This window comes from Scyliorhinus canicula, chromosome 24, assembly GCF_902713615.1.
Source record: "Scyliorhinus canicula chromosome 24, sScyCan1.1, whole genome shotgun sequence".
Classification (NCBI taxonomy): Eukaryota; Metazoa; Chordata; class Chondrichthyes; order Carcharhiniformes; family Scyliorhinidae; genus Scyliorhinus; species Scyliorhinus canicula.
In genome coordinates, this window is record NC_052169.1 from 4,456,292 (window position 1) to 4,478,964 (window position 22,673).

Consider the following 22,673-nt stretch of genomic DNA (forward strand, 5'->3'; position numbering starts at 1 on the left):
AGGTTAGGTGGATTGGCGATGATAAATTGCCCTTAGTGACCAAAAAAAGGTTAGGAGGGCTTATTGGGTTACGGGGATAGGGTGGAAGTGAGGGCTTATGTGGGTCGGTGCTGACCTGATGGGCCGAATGGCCTCTTTCTGCACTGAAAGGTTCTATATTCTAAGCCTTCAACTCACTCTGCTGTCTGATTGTGCCTTGTAATGTGAACCAACTTTTTGATTTCTCCAGTCATTTCGTTTTAAGTGTGGTGTGTTGGTGTGCAATGTTACTATTAAAGGATATAAGTGGGTATTAATATTAACAAAGGGAGCATTTAAGTTTTAACTTAGTGAAAAGATGATGAGCCAAACTGGAAATGTGGAAATACAGTGAGTCGATCAATGTCTGGAAAAATCGGGTTAATACTTCAGGAGGAACCTTGGTTTGCAAAACAGGAACCCATTTTTCTCTCTCTTCAGATGTTGATGAGCTGATGTGCATTTTCTGTTGTTTTTCACAATTTATTTTAGGACTTGTACACTCCCTCTATGCCATATCACTGTGTATAGAAGAAATAGGATTGAATTTAGTTTGTCTTTCTTTGCAGTAATATAATTATGCGGGAGCTCGCTCCTCAGTTGCAGATACCCTGGTCCATACCCACAGAAGCTGAAGATATTCCCATTGTTCCAACGACCTCCGGCACTATGTAAGCTAAAACTCGAGATCAATAAATGTTATGCAGGAGACTTCTGATCATGGAAGCTGAGATCAGAGGCCTATTTAAAACTGTTACTTAAGTTGCTTGATTTCCAAGAATGATAGCAGGGATAGCAGGTTAGTTATACAAACAGCCCGCAGAAGCTGGGGTTTCACCTTAAAACAGAGACGGCTAAGGGGAGATTCAATAGAGGTATTCAAAATCATGAATGGTTTTGATTGTGACAGGAGGACAGATTTTGAATTGATGGGGAAGAGAATCAGAGGGAACAATTTTTTTACATGACAATTTGTTATGATCTGGATGCTCTCCTGGATCGGACAATGGAAGCCAATTCAATGGCCACTTTCAAAAGGAAACCTTTGAAAACTGGGGCAGCACCGTGGCACAGTGGTTAGCACTGTTTCTTCACAGCACTAGGGACCAGGGTTCGATTTCCAGCTTGAGTGACTGTCTGCGCGGAGTCTGCATGTCCTCCCCCGTGTCTGCGTGGGTTTCCTCCGGCTGCTCCAGTTTCCTCCCACGGTCCAAAGATGTGCGGGTTAGGGGGGATTGGCCATGCTAAAATTGCCCCGTAGTGTCCCAAAGGTTAGGAGGGGTTGCTGGGTTACGAGGATAGGGTGGAGGTGTGGGCCGGGTGCTCTTTCAGGGATCGATGTAGGCTCATTAGGCCGAATGGCCTCCTTCTGCATTGTAAATTCGATGATTCAATTATGAAATATTTGAAGGGAAACCCTTTTTAGTGCTGTGGGGAAAAAAGCAGGGGAATAGGATTCATTGAATAGCTTCACCTAAGGGCCTGCATAGGCACAATGAGCCAAGCGCCCACTTTCTTTGCTGTATTGATCTGTAATTCTAGGATATTACGATGCATTTTCATACCTAAAAATCTTTGACTTGTTTGATGGACCTGTTTTCTGTGAAGCTTTTTGTTTGAATTTTGCTTTTTATGTTCGGATTAAAGTACTCATTGTGCTGCGTGTTACACAGGATGGAGCTGCGCTGTGTGATTGCAATCATTCGACACGGTGACCGAACTCCCAAGCAAAAGATGAAGATGGAGGTCATGCATCCAAAGTTAGTGAAAATCTGCTCTGATCGTAAAGGTTGTGAGGATTTGTTGGGAGGAGGAGGGGGAATGGCAGCTCACTCGACAGCAATCGTTAACTTATCTCTGCCTAGTTGGTGGTCCTCGAGGCAGTATTTCCAAGCTATGGCTTGGCAGAAGCATTCTTGTGTGCAAGTCAGAAGATCATGTGTTCAAGGCCCACTCTGGAGATTTGAGTGCTTCATCCAGACTGACACTTACTGACACCAGGGGCTGGTTTAGCTCACTCAGCTAAATCGCTGGCTTTTAAAGCAGACCAAGCAGGCCAGCAGCACGGTTCGATTCCCGTACCAGCCTCCCCGGACAGGCGCCGGAATGTGGCGACTAGGGGCTTTTCACAGTAACTTCATTGAAGCCTACTCGTGACAATAAGCGATTTTCATTTCACATTACAAGACTTGGGGAGTGCTGCACTGTCAAAGGTGCCTTTTTTCAGATGAGGTGTTACACTGAGGCCCCATCTACTCACTGTGGTGGTCGTAAAAGATTCCCTGGGCAGTAATTCGAAAACATATTCCCTTGTGATATGGTCAACATTTATCCGTCGACCACCATCACCACAACAGGTTATCTGGGATCTCTGACTGCTGCTTGTGGGATCTTTCTGTGCGCATATTGAATGCTTTGTTTCTTACATCACAACACTTAAAAAAAATACTTCATTGGCTTTAAAGAGCTTTGGAACGTCTGGTGGTTGGGAAAGGCACCTTTATAAATACAAATTATTTCTCTCTGTTTCTCTATTTCTCAGCTTTTGACAAAGGATCATCTGGACTCGAAACATTAGCTCTTTTCTCTCCCTACAGATGCTGCCAGACTGGCTGAGATTTTCCAGCATTTTCTTTTCTTTTTATTTCTCTCTCTATTCTTTCATTTGCTGTCAGTTTGTTGGAGGCATGTTGATGCTCCATGCAACAGTTCATATTCCAGATGCCACAGTGTTCAGCAGGATAATGCTGCCATTAAATTTGATGTTACTTTTTTATTCGTTCAGGGGATGTGCACATCGCCGGCCAGGCCCAGCATTTATTTATTTTTAAAAAATTATAAATTTAGAGTACCCAATTCATTTTTTCCAATTAAGGGGCACTTTAACGTGGCCAATCCACCTACCCTGCACATCTTTGGGTTGTGGGAGCTAAACCCACGCAAACACGGGAAGAATGTGCAAACTCCACACGGACAGTGACCCAGAGCCGGGATCGAACCTGGGACCACAGCGCCGTGGGGCAGCAATGCTAACCACTGCGCCACCGTGCTGCCTAGGCCCAGCATTTATTGCCCATTCCTAATTGCCCTGAGAAGGGGGTGGTGAGCTGCCTCCTTGAACCGCTGCAGTCCATCTGATGTAGGTACATCCAGATGGCAGCACAGTAGCATTGTGGTTAGCACAATTGCTTCACAGCTCCAGGGTCCCAGGTTCGTTTCCGGCTTGGATCACTGTCTGTGCGGAGTCTGCACATCCTCCCCGTGTCTGCGTGGGTTTCTTCCGGGTGCTCCGGTTTCCTCCCACAGTCCAAAGACGTGCAGGTTAGGTGGATTGGCCATGATAAATTGCCCTTAGTGTCCAAAACTGCCCTTAGTGTTGGGTGGGGTTACTGGGTTATGGGGATAGGGTGGAGGTGTTGACCTTGGGTAGGGTGCTCTTTTGAAGAGCCGGTGCAGACTCGATGGGCCGAATGGCCTCCTGCACTGTAAAGTCTATGATCCACTGCTGCTAGGGAGGGAGTTCCAGGATATTGCGACAGTGAAGGAACGGCGATATATTTCCAAGTCAGGGTGGGAGTGGCTTGGAGGGAAACCTCCAGGTGGCGGGGTTCACATGTATCTGCTGCTCTTGTCCTTCTAGATGGGAGTGGTCTTGGGTTTGGAAGGTGCTGTCTTGGGTGCCTTCGTGAGATGCTGCAGTGCATCTTGTAGATGGTACACACGGCTGCCACTGTGTGTCGGTGATGGAGGGAGTGAATGTTTGTGAACGGGGTGCCAATCAAGCGGGGCTGCTTTGTCCTGGATGGTGTCGAGTTGTTGGAGCTGCACTCATCCAGGCAAGTGGAGAGTATTCCATTACACTCCTGACTTGTGCCTTAGAAGGTGGACAGGTTTTGGGGAGTCAGGAGGTGGGTTACTCACATCAGGATTGCTTGCTGTTGACTGTCGCATTCACATTGTGTATCTAAATGTTGTACGTTATTTGCTCCTTTAATGTGGTGACTTCCTGACTGGATTCAGGCGCACGAGTTGCTGATTTTCCCAGCTTCCCTTTTAAGCTTGATACACGTCAGCACCATTGGTTAAACTGGCTTAGAGGCACAGGCTTGGTATGACCCTATGTCCGATTCTACATTTACCCTCAGTCTGGCCAGGGGCTTGGAGGGCCGAAGGGCCTGTTCCTGTGGTGTATTGTTCTTTGTTATAGCGACTGCATATACAGTGATTTCTGATAATCAGGGCATAATATTCAGTCTTCTGTCTGAATGATTCGCAGTGATCTTTGAGACTTTGGTGACACTGTAATTCCGGGTGTATACAAACAGTCAGGCCTGCCACATCCCCATCAGCTGTCAACTGCCTCTTTAATCCAATGTGCACACAGTGTACACTATTCCAGTCACAATGCTGTTCACTTTCCCCTGAAGAAAACATTTTCCCACTGAAGAGATATGGTGTGATTTTACACATTACTGCCCATGACGACAACAAATGTTTTATACAGCACCTTCAACATTGGAGAAATGTTTTAAGGCACTCCACAGGAGAGTTGTTAAACAAAAGTTGACGTTGAACCCCATAAAGTGGTATCAGGACAGCTCAGTCAAATATTTAGGTTATTGGTCATTGGTGTCAGGCTTTTATTGGGACAGAACCAAACCCATCCGATTTTGATGCTATGTCCCCACGCCCGCGCGGGAACGGTGGTGTTTTACGACTGAAAATTTGGCGTAAAACGGCCACCGATCCTCCATTTGGCCGAGGGCTAGCATGCGGGCAGCGTAGAGCACCCAGCTCTAGCTGCCGACACGGCCCGGAGAATTGCCGGGAGCATGCGCACGGCGGCGGCCTGCAGCCCCCTTTGGCCGGCTCGCGAGCCCCGGACCACTCCCCAACACTGCCCCCAGCCCTTGACAGAGTTCTCCCTGCCCGCTGATCGGCCCTCCCCCGACCTGCGGCGACGCAGGACTGAGTCCGCAGCCACCACGCCGAGTTCCTGACGGATGATAGCACACGCGACCGACACCGTCGGGAACTCGGCCGGTCTGGGCGGAGATCCGGGGGGGGGGGGTACTGCATTTTGTGCTGAGGTCTTTGAAGTGCCTCGAATCCACAAACCTCTGGCTCTGAGGCCAGAGTTCTAACCACTTCTGACATTTGAGCCATTATTCTTGTTATTACATCATAGCTGCCCAGACTTTGTTAACCGTTCGATAATATTGTTCACCAAGGAATAAAACTAGAAGCTAAACGTTTTGGAGTTTTGTATATGTGCACAAACAAAATGGAAGTGGCTGTAAGAATACCTTGCTGTTGAACTGAGATTAAAAACTGTCTCAGAAATCTGGTATAGCTCCCTCCAATGGATTATCAGTGCAATAACTGCACCAAGGCCGGGTTTCATGCAAACTTTACTTTATTTGGATAAGGCAAAGAAGGGCGGCAGGGTGTGGTTAGCACTGCTGCCTCAGGGCACTGAGGACCCAGGTTCGATCACTGCCCGGGTCATTGTCCGTGTGGAGTTTGCACATTCTCCCTGCGTCTGCGTGGGTTTCACCCCAAAGGTGTGCAGGGTAGGTGGATTGGCCGCGTTAAATTGCCCCTTAATTGGAAAAAGCAGAATTGGGTACTCTAAATTTATTTCTAAAAATTCAACGCTAAGTCCGGAAGTCATCAGGAATGCCGGTCCGGTTCTGAGCTGCAGGTTTTACACTCCTGCCGAATAGTTCCAATTGGCCCACTCAATAGGCAAACCCTGAAAAACCCCACAGAAGAGATCTATCGAAGATTTCCCGTAGCCTCCCTGGTCATACCATTCCTCTCGCCTCTCCTTTTCACCCGCGATGCTTCCACAGCGAGGAGGTCACCTCCCCCTCTTTGCACTCGGCCTCGAGTATGTGGCAGGGGGAGCCGGATTGGGAGGGGCGAAGCTGATCGGCTATCTTCGCTTCTGCAGGCCGCGCCTAAGGGTCACAGACGTCGGTCCTTCTTTTGTGTTGGCTATCAGGGAACCCCCAATTCCTTGGCCTCAATATCTGAACCCGAGCCCTCACAGTTGGGCGAGACGGGCATAGGGTCCTCTACGGGCAGTAGCCTACGCCAGCGGCAGTCACCACTGGGGTCGGAGGTGAGGCCTCAATGGGGGGCAGGCTCAATGGGGGGCAGGCTTAACGGGGGCATGCTGGAGCCGATCTCTCCCCTAAAGACTTGGTCCCTTTCGTCACACGAGAATGAGTGGTGGCCAGGCTGACTGATGTCTGTAGGTCACTGGGTCGACCCGATTCCCATAATCCGTAAAGGTTCCCCTGTGTAGGTGGCGAATAACTCTGGCGTCCTCTAAGCTCAACGGTAGGAGGTCAGTCTGGAGACGATTAAACGTCTGTTCTCCAGTAGCGGACACAGCACCCCTTGTGTCTACCTCTATTTCTAATGGATGACCGTTGCGAGTATCCGTGTCATTATTGCCGCGGCGTACAGTAGCCTAGCCTGGGGACCATCAGGAATGCTGCTCCAGGTCTGGGCTGCAGGTTGTAAACTCCTGCCAAATAGTTCCTATTGAGTGAGCCTCCACCAACTCAATAGGGGAGCTCATATACCGCAAACCATACGGGGAAATCCATTGATGAGCCTTCGTGGTCGTCATCACAAGCGAACTTCACGTTAAGCAGTTGGACTTAACTGTACAACCACCCCCGCATATCAGTTGAGTGTTTTATAGCCAAGCTTGGAGTAATAGCATATCTCTATGGGAAGAAGTGACAGAAATAGACATCAAAAGTGTCTGACTCTCTTTGAAGTCCAGATAATCTTTTTAACATCTTGATATGAGTTTATCTGGAAGGTTGAAACATATGGCTCAGCTAAGTGTCCTAAACTAGGGTACCAAAAACAAAAACAAAAAAAGAAAGTAAACCAAAAACAATACTGCGGCAGAGCACTGTCAAATTTGACAAGTCTTAGAATGGCATTTGGGAAGCCATTTTATTGACACAGGGTGATCAACAGCTAAAATGGGTTTGACAGCAAGAGTTGGTGAGATAGGACTTGAGAAGCAATACCAATGGTTGAGATGCTGGGCTGAACCATTTTTATCCAATCTATTTCGTGAATTAGTACGCTGTGAAATTGTGTGGCTTTTGACGAGCAATGTTTATTAATTAGCATTGTACATCACTGCTAACATACAGGCATTTTGTTGGGAACAGTTAAATACATAACACGCTTACGGCCAACGTTAATACTGTAACACAACAGCGATTGGCCATACTAGATTGCCCCCTTAGTGTCCAAAAGATTATGGGGATAGGGTGGAGGCGTGGACTTAAGCTGTGTGCTCTTTCCAAGGGCCGGTGCAGACTCAATGGGCCGAATGGCCTCCTTCTGCACTGTCAGTTCTATGATTTTATATATTCTTTCATCCCAGGTAGGTCCACTGAAACTTTCAACCTTTCCAGGACTGATTTGTTTCATTTGTCTGTGTAGGTTTTTAATCACCTCGAGAAAGATTTTAATAACTTGCATCAAATTACTCGAGCAAAGAGAGGAAATTTGAAGTTACCCGTAAATTTAGTAGCTCCCACAGGATTAAATGCTCTAAATTTTTGCCAAAATGTTTACAAGGCTTCAAATTGATGTCTGACTGTCTTTGTTTTCAATGTGGCAAATGCTTCTTCCTGCAGGTTCTTTGACTTGTTTGAGAAGTATGAAGGATACAAGACTGGCAAACTAAAGCTAAAGAAACCAAAGCAGCTTCAGGTACAGACAATTGTGTAGTGCAATGCATTTTGTTACGGCACCCTGGGCTAGTGCGCAGTCAGTTCCAACCCCCTTGACCTGGCATCACAACACAGGTGATTTATATTAATACCTGTGGCTTTATTTGGGTTATGTTGACTACAGGGGTTTGTAAAACTTAAACACAAGTAACCTTTTATTATCAGCAGTAATTATAATTAAATAGGCCAAAAACATAACTGGCATTCTACTATTTAATTTCCAACCCCACGCGCGTGGGATATAATAAAATAAAAGGATAAAGGGTCTTTGATTTAGATGGATGTCCTCCAGTTAGTTTCTGTCTCAAGCTTTAGGACTTCAGTTGGGTACTTTCCTTTCCTTCAGTTGTAATTATCTTCGCTGCAGACTCACAGAGACAGCAGGCAATCTGCAGCAGAGAGAGGGAGAAAACACAGTTTCCTCTTCCTTCGAGTGGCCAGAGGCTTCTGCCAGGTCCTCCCCAGCAGGAACCAGTTGTTGACTGTTGTCAGGTAGAACACTGTCCCTGGCCAGCCGACTTTCTCCGAAAACCGGTTCCTAAGATTCACTCGGCACCGGCAAGTCTGGTTTCTCCTCTCCAAAGTACAAAACCTAGGAGCGCGCTGTCCTGGCAAGCGCTCTTCTGCTTAAAGGCACATTTCAATGATGGGTCCATGGATCAAAAATAATTAAATAAAAGAAATGGAAACAAAGGAAATAAGCAGGAAGGACTCTTACAATTTCAAATGTTTGTGGAGGGGGTACCAAGTGCAAGTATTGACGGCTCCCAGGAACTCCCTTGATCCAACGTATAAACAGTAGTTTCAGTTATAGAACATACAGTGCAGAAGGAGGCCATTCGGCATATCGTGTCTGCGCCGACCCACTTAAGCCCTCACTTCCACCCTATCCCCGTGACCCAATAACCCCATCTAACCTTTTTGGCCACTAAGGGGCAATTTATCACGGCCAATCCACCTAACCTACACGTCTTTGGACTGTGGGAGGAAATGTTGTCTCCACCACGGTAGCATAGTGGTTAGCACAGTTGCTTCACAGCTCCGGGGTCCCAGTTTCGATTCCCAGCTTGAATCACTGTCTGTGCGGAGTCTGCATGTTCTCCCCGTGTCTCCGGTTTCCTCCCACGGTCCAAAGATGTGCAGGTTGGGTGGTTTGGCCATGATAAATTGTCCTTAGTGTCCAAAATTGCCCTTAGTTTTGGGTGGGGTTACTGGGTTATGGGGATAGGGTGGGGGTGTGGGCTTGGGTGGGGTGCTCTTTCCAAGAGCTGGTGCAGACTTGATGGGCCTAATGGCCTCCTTCTGGACTGTAAATTCTATGATTCAGAGGAGACCATTAATGCCTGCTGCAAAAGCAGCATCAGGAGAAGCTGCGTTGGGGCTAGTACCGTGTGTTCGCCAAGGGGGTGAGAGTTGCCGCTGTATGTAATCTGGTTGTAATTGCCGGCTCTTGATTCTTAGGAAGTTCTAGACATTACCCGTGAGCTTCTAGCTGACCTGGGGCAGCATAATGACTGTGAAATAGAAGAGAAGAAATCAAAATTGGAGCAGCTGAAGACTGTGCTGGAAATGTAAGTATAATAATAATCTTTATTAGTGTCACAAGTAGATTTACATTGAAGTGTAATGAAGATACTGTGAAAATCCCTTAATTGCCACATTCCAGCGCCTGTTCGGGTACACAGAGGGAGAATTCAGAATGTCCAATTCACCCAACAGCACTGTGGTGATTGTGTATCAGTGTAGATGCAATACAACTGAGCAAGCACTAGAGGGAGCACGGGAGAGCTATAAATACAGAGGGACGGGAAGTGAGGACACACTTCACGGAAGGGAGAACTGGTAGCAAGACACAGACACAGGCAGGCAGGCAGCATTTGAGGTAGCCATAAGTTAAGCTCTGAAGACAGAACAAATTCACAATAAAGCATCTTCTCCAACTTTGAGACTACGAGCTTTATTAAGACACAAGGAACAACACAAGCACGTCTTTCGGGACTTGTGGGAGGAAGCCGGAGCACCCAGAGGAAACCCACGCAGGCACGGGGAGAACGTGCAGACTCTGCACACGCAGTGACCCAAGCCTGGAATCAAACCTGGGACCCTGGTGCCGTGAGGCAACAGTGCTAACCACTGTGCTACCGTGCTGCCCTACTCCAAGGGAGAAAGTAATTGCAATACAGATGTCACTATGCTAATCTATTTAGAGTTTGTGATAGCTCTGTTACCGTTAGCTGGTTTTAGACTGGGGCAAGGTTTGTGTTGTTTACTGAGATTCTAAGATTACACTGGCCACCTTGAACTGCCACCCAAACACCACCTATCGCTACAGTTGAAGATGGTGGCTCAACCTTCTCCATTTGCAACCCTGCTGTACCCATATCCGTTAGAGGCTGACTGACGTGCTGCGTTCTGTCAGCATTTTCTGTTTTTCTATTTGAACTCCATCATTTATTGGCTTTTTAGTTTCATTTCTTCATGTGCGTGTATTTTTTTTTGTTAAAAGGTACGGTCATTTTTCTGGGATCAACAGAAAGGTTCAAATGACATACTTGCCTCATGGACAACCCAAAACGTCCAGTGAAGAAGAAGGTATGGAATTTTGTTACAAGCCCAGTTGATGATATAACCAGTCGGTAAGGTTCCAGAATGGAACCCTAACTGAAAAGACCATTACTTTTACTTTTTGTTTTAAACGTGGAGTAACAGAGTCACAGGACAGCTAATTAGTTTTAACAACAAGAAACATTAATTTTTTAAACAAATTTTGAGTACCCAATTCTTTTTTTCCAATCAAGAGGGAATTTATCGTGGCCAATCCATCTATCCTAAGACCATAAGACACAGGAGCAGAATTAGGCCACTCGGCCCATCGATTCTGCTCTGCCATTCAATCATGGCTGATATTTTCTCATTCCCATTCTCCTGCCTTCTCCCCATAACCCCTGATCCCCTTATTAATCGAGAACCTATCTATCTCTCTCTTAAAGACACTCAGCGATTTGGCCTCCACAGCCTTCTGCGGCAAAGAGTTCCACAGATTCACCACCCTCTGGCTGAAGAAATTCCTCCTCCTCTAGTTTTAAAGGATCATCCCTTTAGTCTGAGATGGTGTCCTGCACATCTTTTTAGGTTGTGGGGGTGAGACCCACACAAACACAGGGAGAATGTGCAAACTCCACACGGGCAGTGACTCGGGGCCGGGATTGAACCTGGGTCCTCAGTGCCTTGAGGCAGCAGTGCTAAGCACTGCATCACTACCGCCAAAAAATACATTTATTAAACATGAAAAAATTGAATTATAAACAATATTCTATTACTTTCCCCTTAGTTTAACACATGCACACAGATTTTAAGATTAACACGGATTACAAAGTACATATTAAGCTACACTGGTCTCATTAGGCACATAGTCTCTTTTAAGCACACATGACGACCGTGGGAAAATACACTTGAACCCCAAGTGAATGTCTGTGGATGCCTCCTCAAAGTACCCCCAGACGTTTCTTCTCCCAAACTTGAGAGTTTCCAAACTCCTCTCCCAAAAACACGCTTTAAAATTTTCTCTCATAATTATGCTTTCCCTTAGGGGGGGTTTGCATTCTGAAATCCAGTCCAGGTTTTCCAAATGACACTTTTTTGAATCAAGCTTTGGCTGCACATTTAACAGCAAATCCAGTCCAGGATTTTACACCAACCCATTTTTTTGGTTTACTTTGTCTCAACTGCTTTTACACAACTCATTGATCCAGCCAGTAATTTCCATAGCTATTTCAACCCACGTTCCACAGGCTGTAGTAAAATCTCACAAACCTGAAAATCACGTCCGATATCTTTCTTGCATCGCAGCCTCCTTCTCAGCTCTGTCTGTTTTTACTCCTCTGTTCCAGGACCTTTAACTCAGACTGCTTGGAAACATTTCATTTCTCTCGTTTCCTTAACCAGCTGCTCTTCAGATCTCTGCACTTGTTTTCTTTACCATTAATCCATGGTATTGCTTTTCTTCTAGCAAAGCTGGGAGAGATGTTCCCTGACCAGGCATCTGAGCCAACTGCTTCCAGCAGAGCTATGAGAGCTGCCTTCTCTCTCTCATACCTATCTCCAACTGCAATCAAATTAGCTAAATTAAAATCTAAAAGCCTTTTTTTGCCTTACAAGGCCCCAGTTGCTAAGCAATGCACACATATACATCTGCTGGCCTCTTTATTCTTCATGACATAGTCTTCTCTAAGCACAATAGGAACACAGATGGAACTTAACCAATCACCCTTTGTCCAGAATGAATCTAACTATAGGCGTTTACCCTTCCAGACACACAAACATTAAATTAATCACACTTAAAACCATACTATATTTCTAATGTCTACAAATACAAACCTTTGCTGTCCTAACAATTTACGGTTAGATACTCTAGCTGAGAGGGCAGACTTTGTTTATCATTTAATATGCTGAAACAGCATCTCCAACAATGCAGCATTTCCTCAAAACTGTGCTGGGAATGTCCACCTGGGTTGCGTGTTCACGTCACTGGATTAAATATGAACCCATGATCTTTCAACTCGGGCGATGGGGGTGGTGATGACTGCTACACAGTGTTTCATTCCAGGGGCTGCCTCCAAATGTGAGTCCAGAAAATGGGTCTCGGCAAACTATTCAACCTTCCACAAGATAGCATAACCAAGCTGACTCTATCCTTGGATCAAAATCCAAATCCACGCACTTTTCAGCAGTGTGTGCGAGACCAGACCATGATCTGAAACGTGAACACTGAATGATCTCCGTCCATCACCCAGCACACGAATGCTGCGACCCCATTGCAGCTCCTCCCTCTACTGCCCCTCTAACACTTAAACACTGCAGATCAAACCCCAGATCTTCTGGTTTATGTAGCTGATATCTGGACGCCCATTACCAACTTAGTGGGGTAGGGGGGGAAAGTGTTTATCTGCCGTTGATTATAACAAATATTTGTAATGTGTTGAAAAGTTAACTTCTGCTGAAAGGGTTCATGGCCGTGACTTGGTTGTGCTGCAGATTCGAGGGGAAATGATCCGTCGCTGCTTTTGGTGTTGAAATGGGGAGGGGAACTGACTCCAGCAGGCAGGGTACAAGCAGAGGAGCTTGGACGAGCATTCAGATGCATGTACCCTGGAGGCCAAGGTAGGTCCATTTAAGTACATTCGCAAAGCACACTTTCTAAGTGCATTGTGCAGTTTTGGGAGAGGTCCTTTCATGTTGAAGCATTGTTACCTTCCAGGCCTTGCTGTGATTCTGGTGGAAGCTAAGCTGCCTTTGGGATGGGATACCTGGCTCCCATAAAGTCAGAACTTTAAATCTGTACTGTGATGTAATTCTGACAGGTTGCCATTTTGAGCTTGTTATTTCTGTGCGTGGTAATAATACTGACTGGATCGCGGATAGCTTGCTTTGGAAGCATTTGGATAAGGGATCTGCGGCATTATTTGACTATTTCCAGAGGGTCATCATTCAAAGTATGAAAAGCAGTGACTGACGTGTTCCACTGGTGCGGTCGCACTCCCTGTATCGCTTAGGCCCTCTGCAGAGAAGTGACCATTTCGTTCTGACGGAATATAGCTGTGTGCAAAATCCTCAAACACAAGCAAAACCCACCAGTTACTGACACAGCTGGAAATGCAGCAACATCTGTAACATTACCGGCACTCCACAGGATTCTCCCCTGGATTTCTCTGCATAGTTGGATGCTGCGATGGATTCTGTGGGATGCTGGAGCTGATGCTGTGTCGGAGGCTTCTGAATATTGTGCCTTCAATGGTGGATGGAATAAACCTCTGTGTTGCAGCTCAGAAGCAATTGTAGTAAAATAGATCTTTTTAAAATTAAGCTGCATGGTACAGCGCTGTTTCTGTGTTGAAATTACGCACCATTGTAGAGACATGAGGTGGTTTGTCTTGCCTGCAATCTGGTTTATAGACACTGGAATCTCTCCCCTCGCACGGATGTCCAGCCTGTGGCCTTACCACAAGTCCTGAAAGACGTGCTGTTAGGTGAATTGGACATTCTGAATTCTCCCTCTGTGTACCCGAACAGGCGCCGGAGTGAGGCGACTAGGGGATTTTCACAGTAACTTAATTGCCGTGTTAATGTAAGCCTACTTGTGACAACAATAATAATAATAATTATTATTAGAGCCACATGCTACCTTCAAGCGTAGGCATTCTCGTCCTTAAAAAAAAAAAAGGTTAGGTGGGGTTACTGGGTTATGGAGATGGGATGCGTCTTGTTATGCTCTTGATGTAGCATAAGCTGCTTCTTGATGTGTAGTCTGACAAAGGAACGTTCAGACTTGGAGATAGCTTTAACACGTTTATTAAACTGTTAACGATTCTCTTACTTGGATTCGACTCTCCTGTTAATCCTGCTATAGCTACTCAGACTGACGAACCAGTCTGCTACAATCCACGTGGTGGGTGTGATGTGTTCCAAATCAACCCTGTGTACTCACTGAGTGTCGCCCCTGGAAAGAGGAAGATCATGGGTGCTGTGTCCTTTTATATGGGTTGGTGTAATGCCACCCTGTGGTAGTGTCACCTCTTTGTGTGTCGTGAATGCCCATTGGTCGTGTCCTATCTTACTGACCTATTGGTTGAGCGTCTGTGTGTCATGTCTCTGGTGCTCCCTCTAGTGTCTAGCTAGTCTACGTGTACTTACATTAACCCCTTGTGTATATCACCACAGGTGGAAGCATGGGCTTAAGTAGGGTGCTTTTTCCAAGGGCCGGTGCAGACTCGATGGGCCGAAGGGCCTCCGCCTGCATTGTAAATTCTATGATTCTATTCCCATTTTCCCCAGTCTACCTTTTTTCTGATTAGTCCTGTTTTTGTTTTGTGTCTGGGGGTTTGGAATGGGCTGTCCTTAGAGCTGTTTGCCTCATTGATGGACAAATCTTCAGCCGGGACGCTAAGACCGTTCAGTATCAGCAACCTGAGATGTCGGCAAAGTATTGGTATCTTCGGTACATCAGTTGACCCACAAAATTAAAAGCATTTTTTTTGTTATCTGAATAACTAAAATTATAAACTTTTCATGGATATTTTGGCATGATCACCCAAGGCATGATCCCCAAAATGGAACCAGTGCAGGAATTACTATTTTTCACCGCCCAGCCATATATATATATATACTGTGTTGGGGAAACCCTCCGATTTGTATTGCTGTTTTCCCCCAACCCATAAGCTAACCAACCCATGAGCAAAACAGTTAAAGGAATAGGGTGTAGATTTCTGTCCCTGTGCATTACTTGGTGGAAAGGGAGATAGCTTCTAATTGTAAAAATCCTTTTAATGTCACTGTCTTGTTGCCACAGATTGTATCTTTGATGTTTGACTCAGCTATAACTTTCCCTCCAGCTTTGACAAAGCGTCATCCAGACTCGAAACGTTAGCTCTGCTCTCTCTCTCTCTCTCTCTCTCTCCACAGATGCTGTCAGACCTGCTGCGATTGTCCAGTATTTTCTGTTTTTGTTTCAGATTCCGGCTTTTACCTGCATAATTGTGTTGCCAGGGGCAGCGCGGTGACGCAGTGGTTAGCACTGCTGCTTCACGGCGCCGAGGTCCCAGGGTCGATCCCGGCTCAGGGTCACTGTCCGTGTGGAGTTTGCACATTCTCCCCCTGTCTGTGTGGGTTTCGCCCCCATAACCCAAAAAGATGTGTAGGGTAGGTGGATTGGCCACGCTAAATTGCCCCTGAATTGGAAAAAATGAATTGGGTACTCTAAATTTATTTCTTAAAAATAAGTAATTAATTGTGCTGCCAGACAGATCTTGTGGAATTAGTAATGTCTCGTGAGAGTATGTTTATCAGGCAGGGACTCAGCACTATTTTAAACTGCAGGTGACTTTAGTGTTTGACTCTTTTTTCTACACTTGCTAACTCGCTGGCTTGGAATCAGTGTGAATGTATGACTTTGTTCCCTCCCAGGCAGAAGTCAGTGATCTTACCGTACCTATTTTTGCATTTTCAACTCTTGCCTGACGTGGTTACAAAGCTGGAAATTTGAATGGTTTCTTCAAAGACTGTGTTTAGTTTTAAATCACAGTTACTGAAAGACAAACTGGATTCCTGTTTCAAATGATAGTGAGGCCCAGGACCTCTTCCAGGCTGCTCTGTAATTTGCAACAGCAGAATTGTTCACCATGGAAAACTTGGTTAAGTGTGACGGCAAGAAGCACAGTGGTGTGTCTTGATGCCTCTGGCCAAGGGAGGAAGTAATTCTACTGGTGTTGTCAGAGGATACAGCAGAGCAGGATTTAGATCGTTTGGAGACTTGGGCAGAGAGATGGCAGATGGAGTTTAATCCGGACAAATGTGAGGTAATGCATTTTGGAAGGTCTAATGCAGGTAGGGAATATACAGTGAATGGTAGAACCCTCAAGAGTATTAAAAGTCAGAGAGATCTAGGTGTATAGGTCCACAGGTCACTGAAAGGGGCAACACAGGTGGAGAAGGTAGTCAAGAAGGCATACAGCATGCTTGCCTTCATTGGCCAGGGCATTGAGTATAAAAATTGGCAAGTCATGTTGCAGCTGTATAGAACCTTAGTTAGGCCACACTTGGAGTATAGTGTCCAATTCTGGTCGCCACACTACCAGAAGGATGTGGAGGCTTTAGAGAGGGTGCAGAAGAGATTTACCAGGATGCTGCCTGGTATGGAGGGCATTAGCTATGAGGAGCGGTTGAATAAACTCAGTTTGTTCTCACTGGAACGACAGAGGTTGAGGAGCAACCTGATGAGGTCTACAAAATTATGAGGGGCATAGACAGAGTGAAAATGAAATGAAAATCACTTATTGTCACGAGTAGGCTTCAAATGAAGTTACTGTGAAAAGCCCCTAGTCACCACATTCCGGCGCCTGTTCAGGGAGGCTGTTACGGGAATCGAACCGTGCTGCTGGCCTGCTTGGTCTGCTATCAAAGCCAGCGATTTAGCCCAGTGTGCTAAACAGCCCTAAACAGGATAGTCAGAGGCTTTTTCCCAGGGTAGAGGGGTCAATTACTAGGGGGCATAGGTTTAAGGTGCAAGGGGCAAGGTTTACGAGGCAAGTTTTTTTTTTTACACAGAGGGTAGTGGGTACCTGGAACTCGCTGCCGGAGGAGGTGGTGGAAGCAGGGACGATAGTGACATTTAAGGGGCATCTTGACAAATAAATGAATAGGATGGGAATAGTGGGATACGCACCCAGGAAGTGTAGAAGATTGTAGTTTAGTCGGGCAGCATGGTCGGCACGGGCTTGGAGGGCCGAAGGGCCTGCTCCTGTGCTGTACTTTTCTTTGTTCTTCTTACCCCGGATATGTTTCAAAAACATCTGCTGGAATGTTGCAGTTGGGGTCAACTGTGCTGCGTCTCCGGTTGAATGGCTTCTGGGTGAGACAGTGGACAGCAAACATCCCTGTGGGGTATTTACTGAATGATTAAGTAGCAATTTGAAATAGAGCCCAAGTATAAATGGAATTTACTTAGTTTTGTTTCTGCTCTGCTCACTCGAGGGCAGCCAGCAAATATCTAACATTGGTCTACCTTCCTATCCCTACTTTTCTTTTTATAAATTTAGAGTACCCAATTATTTTTTCCAATTAAGGGGCAATTTAGAATGGCCAATCTACCTATCCTGCACATCTTTGGGTTGTGGGGGTGAAACCCACGCAGACACGGGGAGAATGTGCAAATTCCACATGGACAGTGACCCAGGGCCGGGATTCGAACCCGGGTCCTCAGCGCCGTAGGCCGCAATGCTAACCACTGTGCCACCGTGCTGCCCTCCTATCCCTACTTTAACCAGGTGTTGTAAGACTTCTTACTGTTCCTATCCCTAAACAGGCAACTTCTCCCAGATGCCTAAACAGCCAACTCGGGCATGCACAATATTTCAACCATCTCTCCTTTCTCTATCCCATCTACATGCTGTCAGTAGGTGGCATCATTCAATGGCCAGGGTTAGCTTTCATCTATTAGATGACTCAACTCTGCTTCTCTGACATTGTTCCTGGCTCCGTGACTCGTGCTGGGTCTCCGAGTGCTTGTCTGACATCAAGTTGTGTATGAGCAGGAGCTTCCTCCAATTTAAGGCTGCAAGAATAAACCTCCACACAATAGTCTCCCTCCCTCCCTCCCTCCCTCTCTCCTCCCCTCCCTCCCTCTCTCCTCCTCCCCTCCCTCCCTCTCTCCTCCCCTCCCTCCCTCTCTCCTCCCCTCCCTCCCTCTCTCCTCCCCTCCCTCTCTCCTCCCTTCCCTCCCTCTCTCCTTCCCTCCCCATTCAGATTTTTCTCAGCAGTGCACAATCATGGTATCCTGCGTAACCATTTTATTATGTTGAAGGTGCTGTATGCGTTCAAGTTATTGCTGATTCGGATCACTTTGGGTACGAGGGGTGAATGATGTTAATTCATGTGTCTTTCCCTCCAACCTTTACTCGAATATAGATGATAGCAGCACAGGTTTGAGCTGTGAATCTCCTATTGACTGTGGTAAGGGATTGATTGAGTGTCTCCTGTCTCAGTGTGTGATAAATTAACACTCTCTTCATTCCTCTTGCATGTCGGCCCCAGGACTGATATTATCTGTACACCAGTCTGGTTAAAGCAGATCTGAAACTGACTAATTATAGAGTGATTCACAAACGGAGTGAACCTTTCATTCTTCTAACAGTAACAATAATCTGGAATTGTAACTCCAGAGCCTTAAATTCTGTTCACTTTGATTTGCTAATGTATTCAAGCCAAAGGTACCCATTTCGTTGCCAGCACATGACTGTGCAGAGAAACTCGTGGGAATTTGTTTTTTTTTTAAACTTACATTATTAAATCTACTCCACCTCTCCTCAACTTAACTTAATTTTAGGTTTTGTTTGCTGGTGTTATTTCAGTTCTATGGCAGTTCTTCACCCAAAGAGTGGTAAGCGTGTGAAAGCCACTATCTCAGGGAGCAGTTGAAGTGGATAGTATAATGCATTTAAGGGGATGCTAGGCAAGCATAATGGGGGACTAAAAATGGGAAAGCGCGATAGCGCGGTGGTTAGCACGGGATGCCTCACCTCGCCAGGGAGCCGGGTTCGATTCCCGGCTTGGCTCACCCTCTGTGCGGGGTCTGCACGTTCTCCCCGTGTCTGCGTGGGTTTCCTGCGGGTGCTCCGGTTTCCTCCCACAGTCCAAAGATGTGCAGGTTCGGTGGATTGGCCATGTTAAATAGCACCTTAGTGTCCAATGATTTGGTGGGGCCGGGTCATGGGGATAGGGTGGGGAATTCGGCCTAGCTGAGGTGCTCTTTCAGAGGGTCGGTGCAGACTCGATGGGCCGAATGGCCGTCTCTGCACTGTAGGGATTTCATGAGAAGCAGAAAATTCTGGACAATTTCAGCAGTTCTGACAGTATCTGTGGGGAGAGAACAGAGCTAACGGGTGTGGATTTACCCCCAGCCCCGCTATCAAGCAGGACCTTTTTATTTTTGGCCTCGACGAGGAACGGCCCGTCGAGGTTGCACTTATCTCACTTCTACTGAGCTGAGCTCATCAGTGCAGGAAGAGATCTGCACCCCCCCACCCCTCCCAGCTACCTCTGGATCCCTCCAACGCCCCAACCTACCTGTTAGGGGGTCCTCGAGTCGAGCCTCCCCCTCACCCCACCAAATAAGAGCGGGTCACCCCTGGGCCCGATCCCCTGGCAGGGGCAACTTGGCACCTGGGCATCTTGGCACTGCCGGCCTGGCAACCTGGCAGTGCTCCTGCTGGCCAGGCAGTGCCAAGGTGCCCGGGTGGCAGCGGGAGTCCAAAGGTACTTCCCTGCCCAGAGCCCAACCACCCGGGGTTCTCCTGCGCCCTGAGAGACCCCACCCCTCCCCAAGTGCAGTTAAGCCCGGCCCACGTTTGTGTGGACCAGTGCTGAACAGCGCCTGGGTGAGATCTCCCAGCTCACTTAAATATGTAAATCTGGATCGCGCCCAGCGAGCGCGAGATCCAGATCGGCATTCCCAGGGTCATAGATCTTGCAAAGGGCCTCCCGCGAAATTTAACGGCCTCGTTGTGTCACTGAGTCGGGGCCGAGGTTTTAGAGTCTGGATGCCTCTCTGTCATAGACTCGAAACGTCAGCTCCGCTCTCTCTCCACAGATGCTGCCAGATCTGCTGAGATTGTCCAGCATTTTCTGTTTTTGTTTCAGATTCCAGCATCCGCAATGACTTGCCTTTATCTAAGCAGAATAGGGAGATGGTGTATTTAGATGAGAAAAGATAGGAGGAGGCTTGAGTGGCAGCGCAGCAGTTAGCACTGCTGCCTCACAGCGCCAGGGACCCGGGTTCAATTCCAGCCTCAGGTGACTGTGCAGAGTCTGCACGTTCTCCCCTTGTCTGTGTGGGTTTCCTCCCGGGTTTTCCAGTTTCCTCCCACAGTCCTAAGATGTGCAGGTTAGGTGGATTGGCCATGTTAAAATTGCCCCTTAGTATCCAGGGATGTTAGGTGAGGATGGGGATAGGGCAGGGGATTGGGCCTAGGTAGGGTGCTCTTTCAGACAGTCGGTGCAGACTTGATGGGTCGAATGGCCTTCTTCTGCACTGTAGGGAATCTATGATACACACTGGTTGGGCCAAAAGGCCTGTTTCCGTGCTGTTTATCCTATGTAATATAATTATTTCCTTTCAAAGATACAGAGTCCTCCTTTAACAAGTCTCACCTGCATCAATTTTTAATGGGCTCGCTTTCTGCCTTCCCACTCTTTCTCTTAATATATTTATAAAACCTTTGCTGTTGGTTTTGGTGTCCTTTGCAAGCTTTTTCGTATTCCCGTTTTGCATCTCCTATTACTTTCTCTGTATCCTTTAGCTGCTTTTTATAGCTCTTCTAGTACACTGGATTTCCTTTCATCCTTTTATTTTAGCTCGATATTGTCTCTTAGCTCATTTGACGACTATGGTTGCTTAGCTACACAAGTGGAGTCTTTCCCTTTTGAGGGTATTACTGTTCTTGTATTCGATTCCATGGTTTGTAGGTTTGCCCACTAACTGTACAGCCTCCTCTGAAATGTATGGTGTCGGGAGGCTGCCACTGCATTGAAATAGAATCGGACATTGTGAATTACATGGTACAACACCTCTGTCTCTATAAAACGATGCACCATTGCATTTACATTGAGGAACCCCACCAGCGATCACTGGAAACGTTATTGATCTGTTTGTAATCTTTCTCCAGTGTGACCTTTTCCATACCCTGATCATGCATATCTAGATTGTCAATGGAAAGGTGCCCCAAGGATGCCAGCCCTTTAAGACCTTATTGATAAGGTTAATAGTGGGATGATTCCTGTATTCCCGAGCTGTATATAATGGTGGATTCCCTAGGTTGCCGTCTGGCTTGTTTTCCCCATTATCTGCAATTAGCAAATCTGGTCTACTTCTATTTGGAACTATTGATCCACTTAGGTTCTTGCCGTCTCTGCAATCCAAGGGATGTTCTTTACTTCACAGAGCCAATATTTTAATAACTCTTCTTCCAGTCTAGAGTGCCGCTGTTGATCTTCGGGCATTGTATTAAGTGGTCCTGGTCTTTCACAGAGATTGATGATCACAGCAGGCTGCACTTTAAAAACAAAAAAAATTGGACTGGGATGAAGTTATCGGCAAGAGCAGCCACTGGTGTCCCTGAAAAGCCTCAGCAGCTTTTTGGTGTGAACAGGCAGTGCCCACTCTCTTGCAGACTGCACTGCATCAGGGGGAGATAGATGCTGGCTGCCAAATGCCAAGGGCTGTTTCTAGAATTTGGAAATTGCCCCAGGTTCAGCCTAGAAGCCTGTCTAATACTGTTCAGATTGGGTCCACTTTTCAACCCTCTAGAGAGGGGCAACACCCTTGGAGGTGGTTCCTCTGCTTCCATGAAAGTGTGCTGCTTTCTTCTTCTCCTTCCCCACCCCCTTCCCATTGACTTATCCCCCTCTAATTTCACTGCAACAACAGATCAAGAATCGCAATAATTTCTGGCCCTGGTTTCTGATCTGACCAGCTGCCCCAATGAGGATACTCTGGAAATTAACAGGAGCTGCCACAATTGTTATTCCAACACAGATGACGAGAAATGCCCGTCATTGTCTTGTCCAAGAAGGCTTCTTATAAACCCCGAGCTAGCATTAAAGAGGAGGAAGCAAAACAAAGGACAGCAGTTTATAATCTGTGAACAGGTTCTACAGTTCATTGAGCGGTGGTTTCTGAGTGAGTTAGGAACGGGCGCTCCAGTTTCCTCCCACAAGTCCTGAAAGACGTGCTGTTAGGTGAATTGGACATTCTGAATTCTCCCTCTGTGTACCCGAACAGGCGCCGGAATGTGGCGACTAGGGGCTTTTCACATTAACTTTATTGCAGTGTTAATGTAAGCCTACTTGTGACAATAATAAAGATTATTATTAAGTTGGCAGTAAAATATGAAAACCTAATGCTTCATTTTAGGGTATTTCTTGGGATTAAGTTGTAATGCCAGGATAGTTCAGCCCCTATTAATAAACCCATCTTTATTCATTCCCTTGATTCTAAAATTCCTGAGTTAATAACCAGAACTTAGTAACCATAACTACATGGTGCAATAACAGTAACTGAATGGAATCTAGTTGAGACAAGAGAGCATTTCTTTCTATTTTCCTGCTCCTGTGTTGACCTTGAAAGGGTGCAGCGCAGATTTGGCAGCATGATACTGGTAAAAAGAAATCATAGAATGGTCACAACACAGAAGGAGGCCATTTAACCCTTTGTGTCCAGGCCATCTCTCTGAAATAGCAACTCAGCTGTTCCCACTCTGCCCGTTCGCTTCCCCATCGTCTCCGATTCCTTTTTGGAAGCCACAATTGAGTGTGCCTGCAACACCCCCCTCC

General features: G+C 46.5%; 1 protein-coding gene across 6 annotated transcripts in view; it reads left to right on the plus strand.

Moving 5' to 3' along the window:
* The window catches only part of ppip5k1a (diphosphoinositol pentakisphosphate kinase 1a), a 149,821-nt gene that overhangs the window by 53,058 nt on the left and 74,090 nt on the right, over positions 1 to 22,673 (plus strand). For all 6 annotated transcript variants that reach the window (XM_038784073.1, XM_038784074.1, XM_038784075.1 and 3 more), the window contains 6 exons: positions 588 to 689; positions 1,692 to 1,778; positions 7,698 to 7,773; positions 9,255 to 9,364; positions 10,300 to 10,385; positions 12,828 to 12,953. In XM_038784073.1, coding sequence (XP_038640001.1) covers positions 588 to 689; positions 1,692 to 1,778; positions 7,698 to 7,773; positions 9,255 to 9,364; positions 10,300 to 10,385; positions 12,828 to 12,953 — 587 coding nt within the window. The remainder of the gene's footprint in view (positions 1 to 587; positions 690 to 1,691; positions 1,779 to 7,697; positions 7,774 to 9,254; positions 9,365 to 10,299; positions 10,386 to 12,827; positions 12,954 to 22,673) is intronic.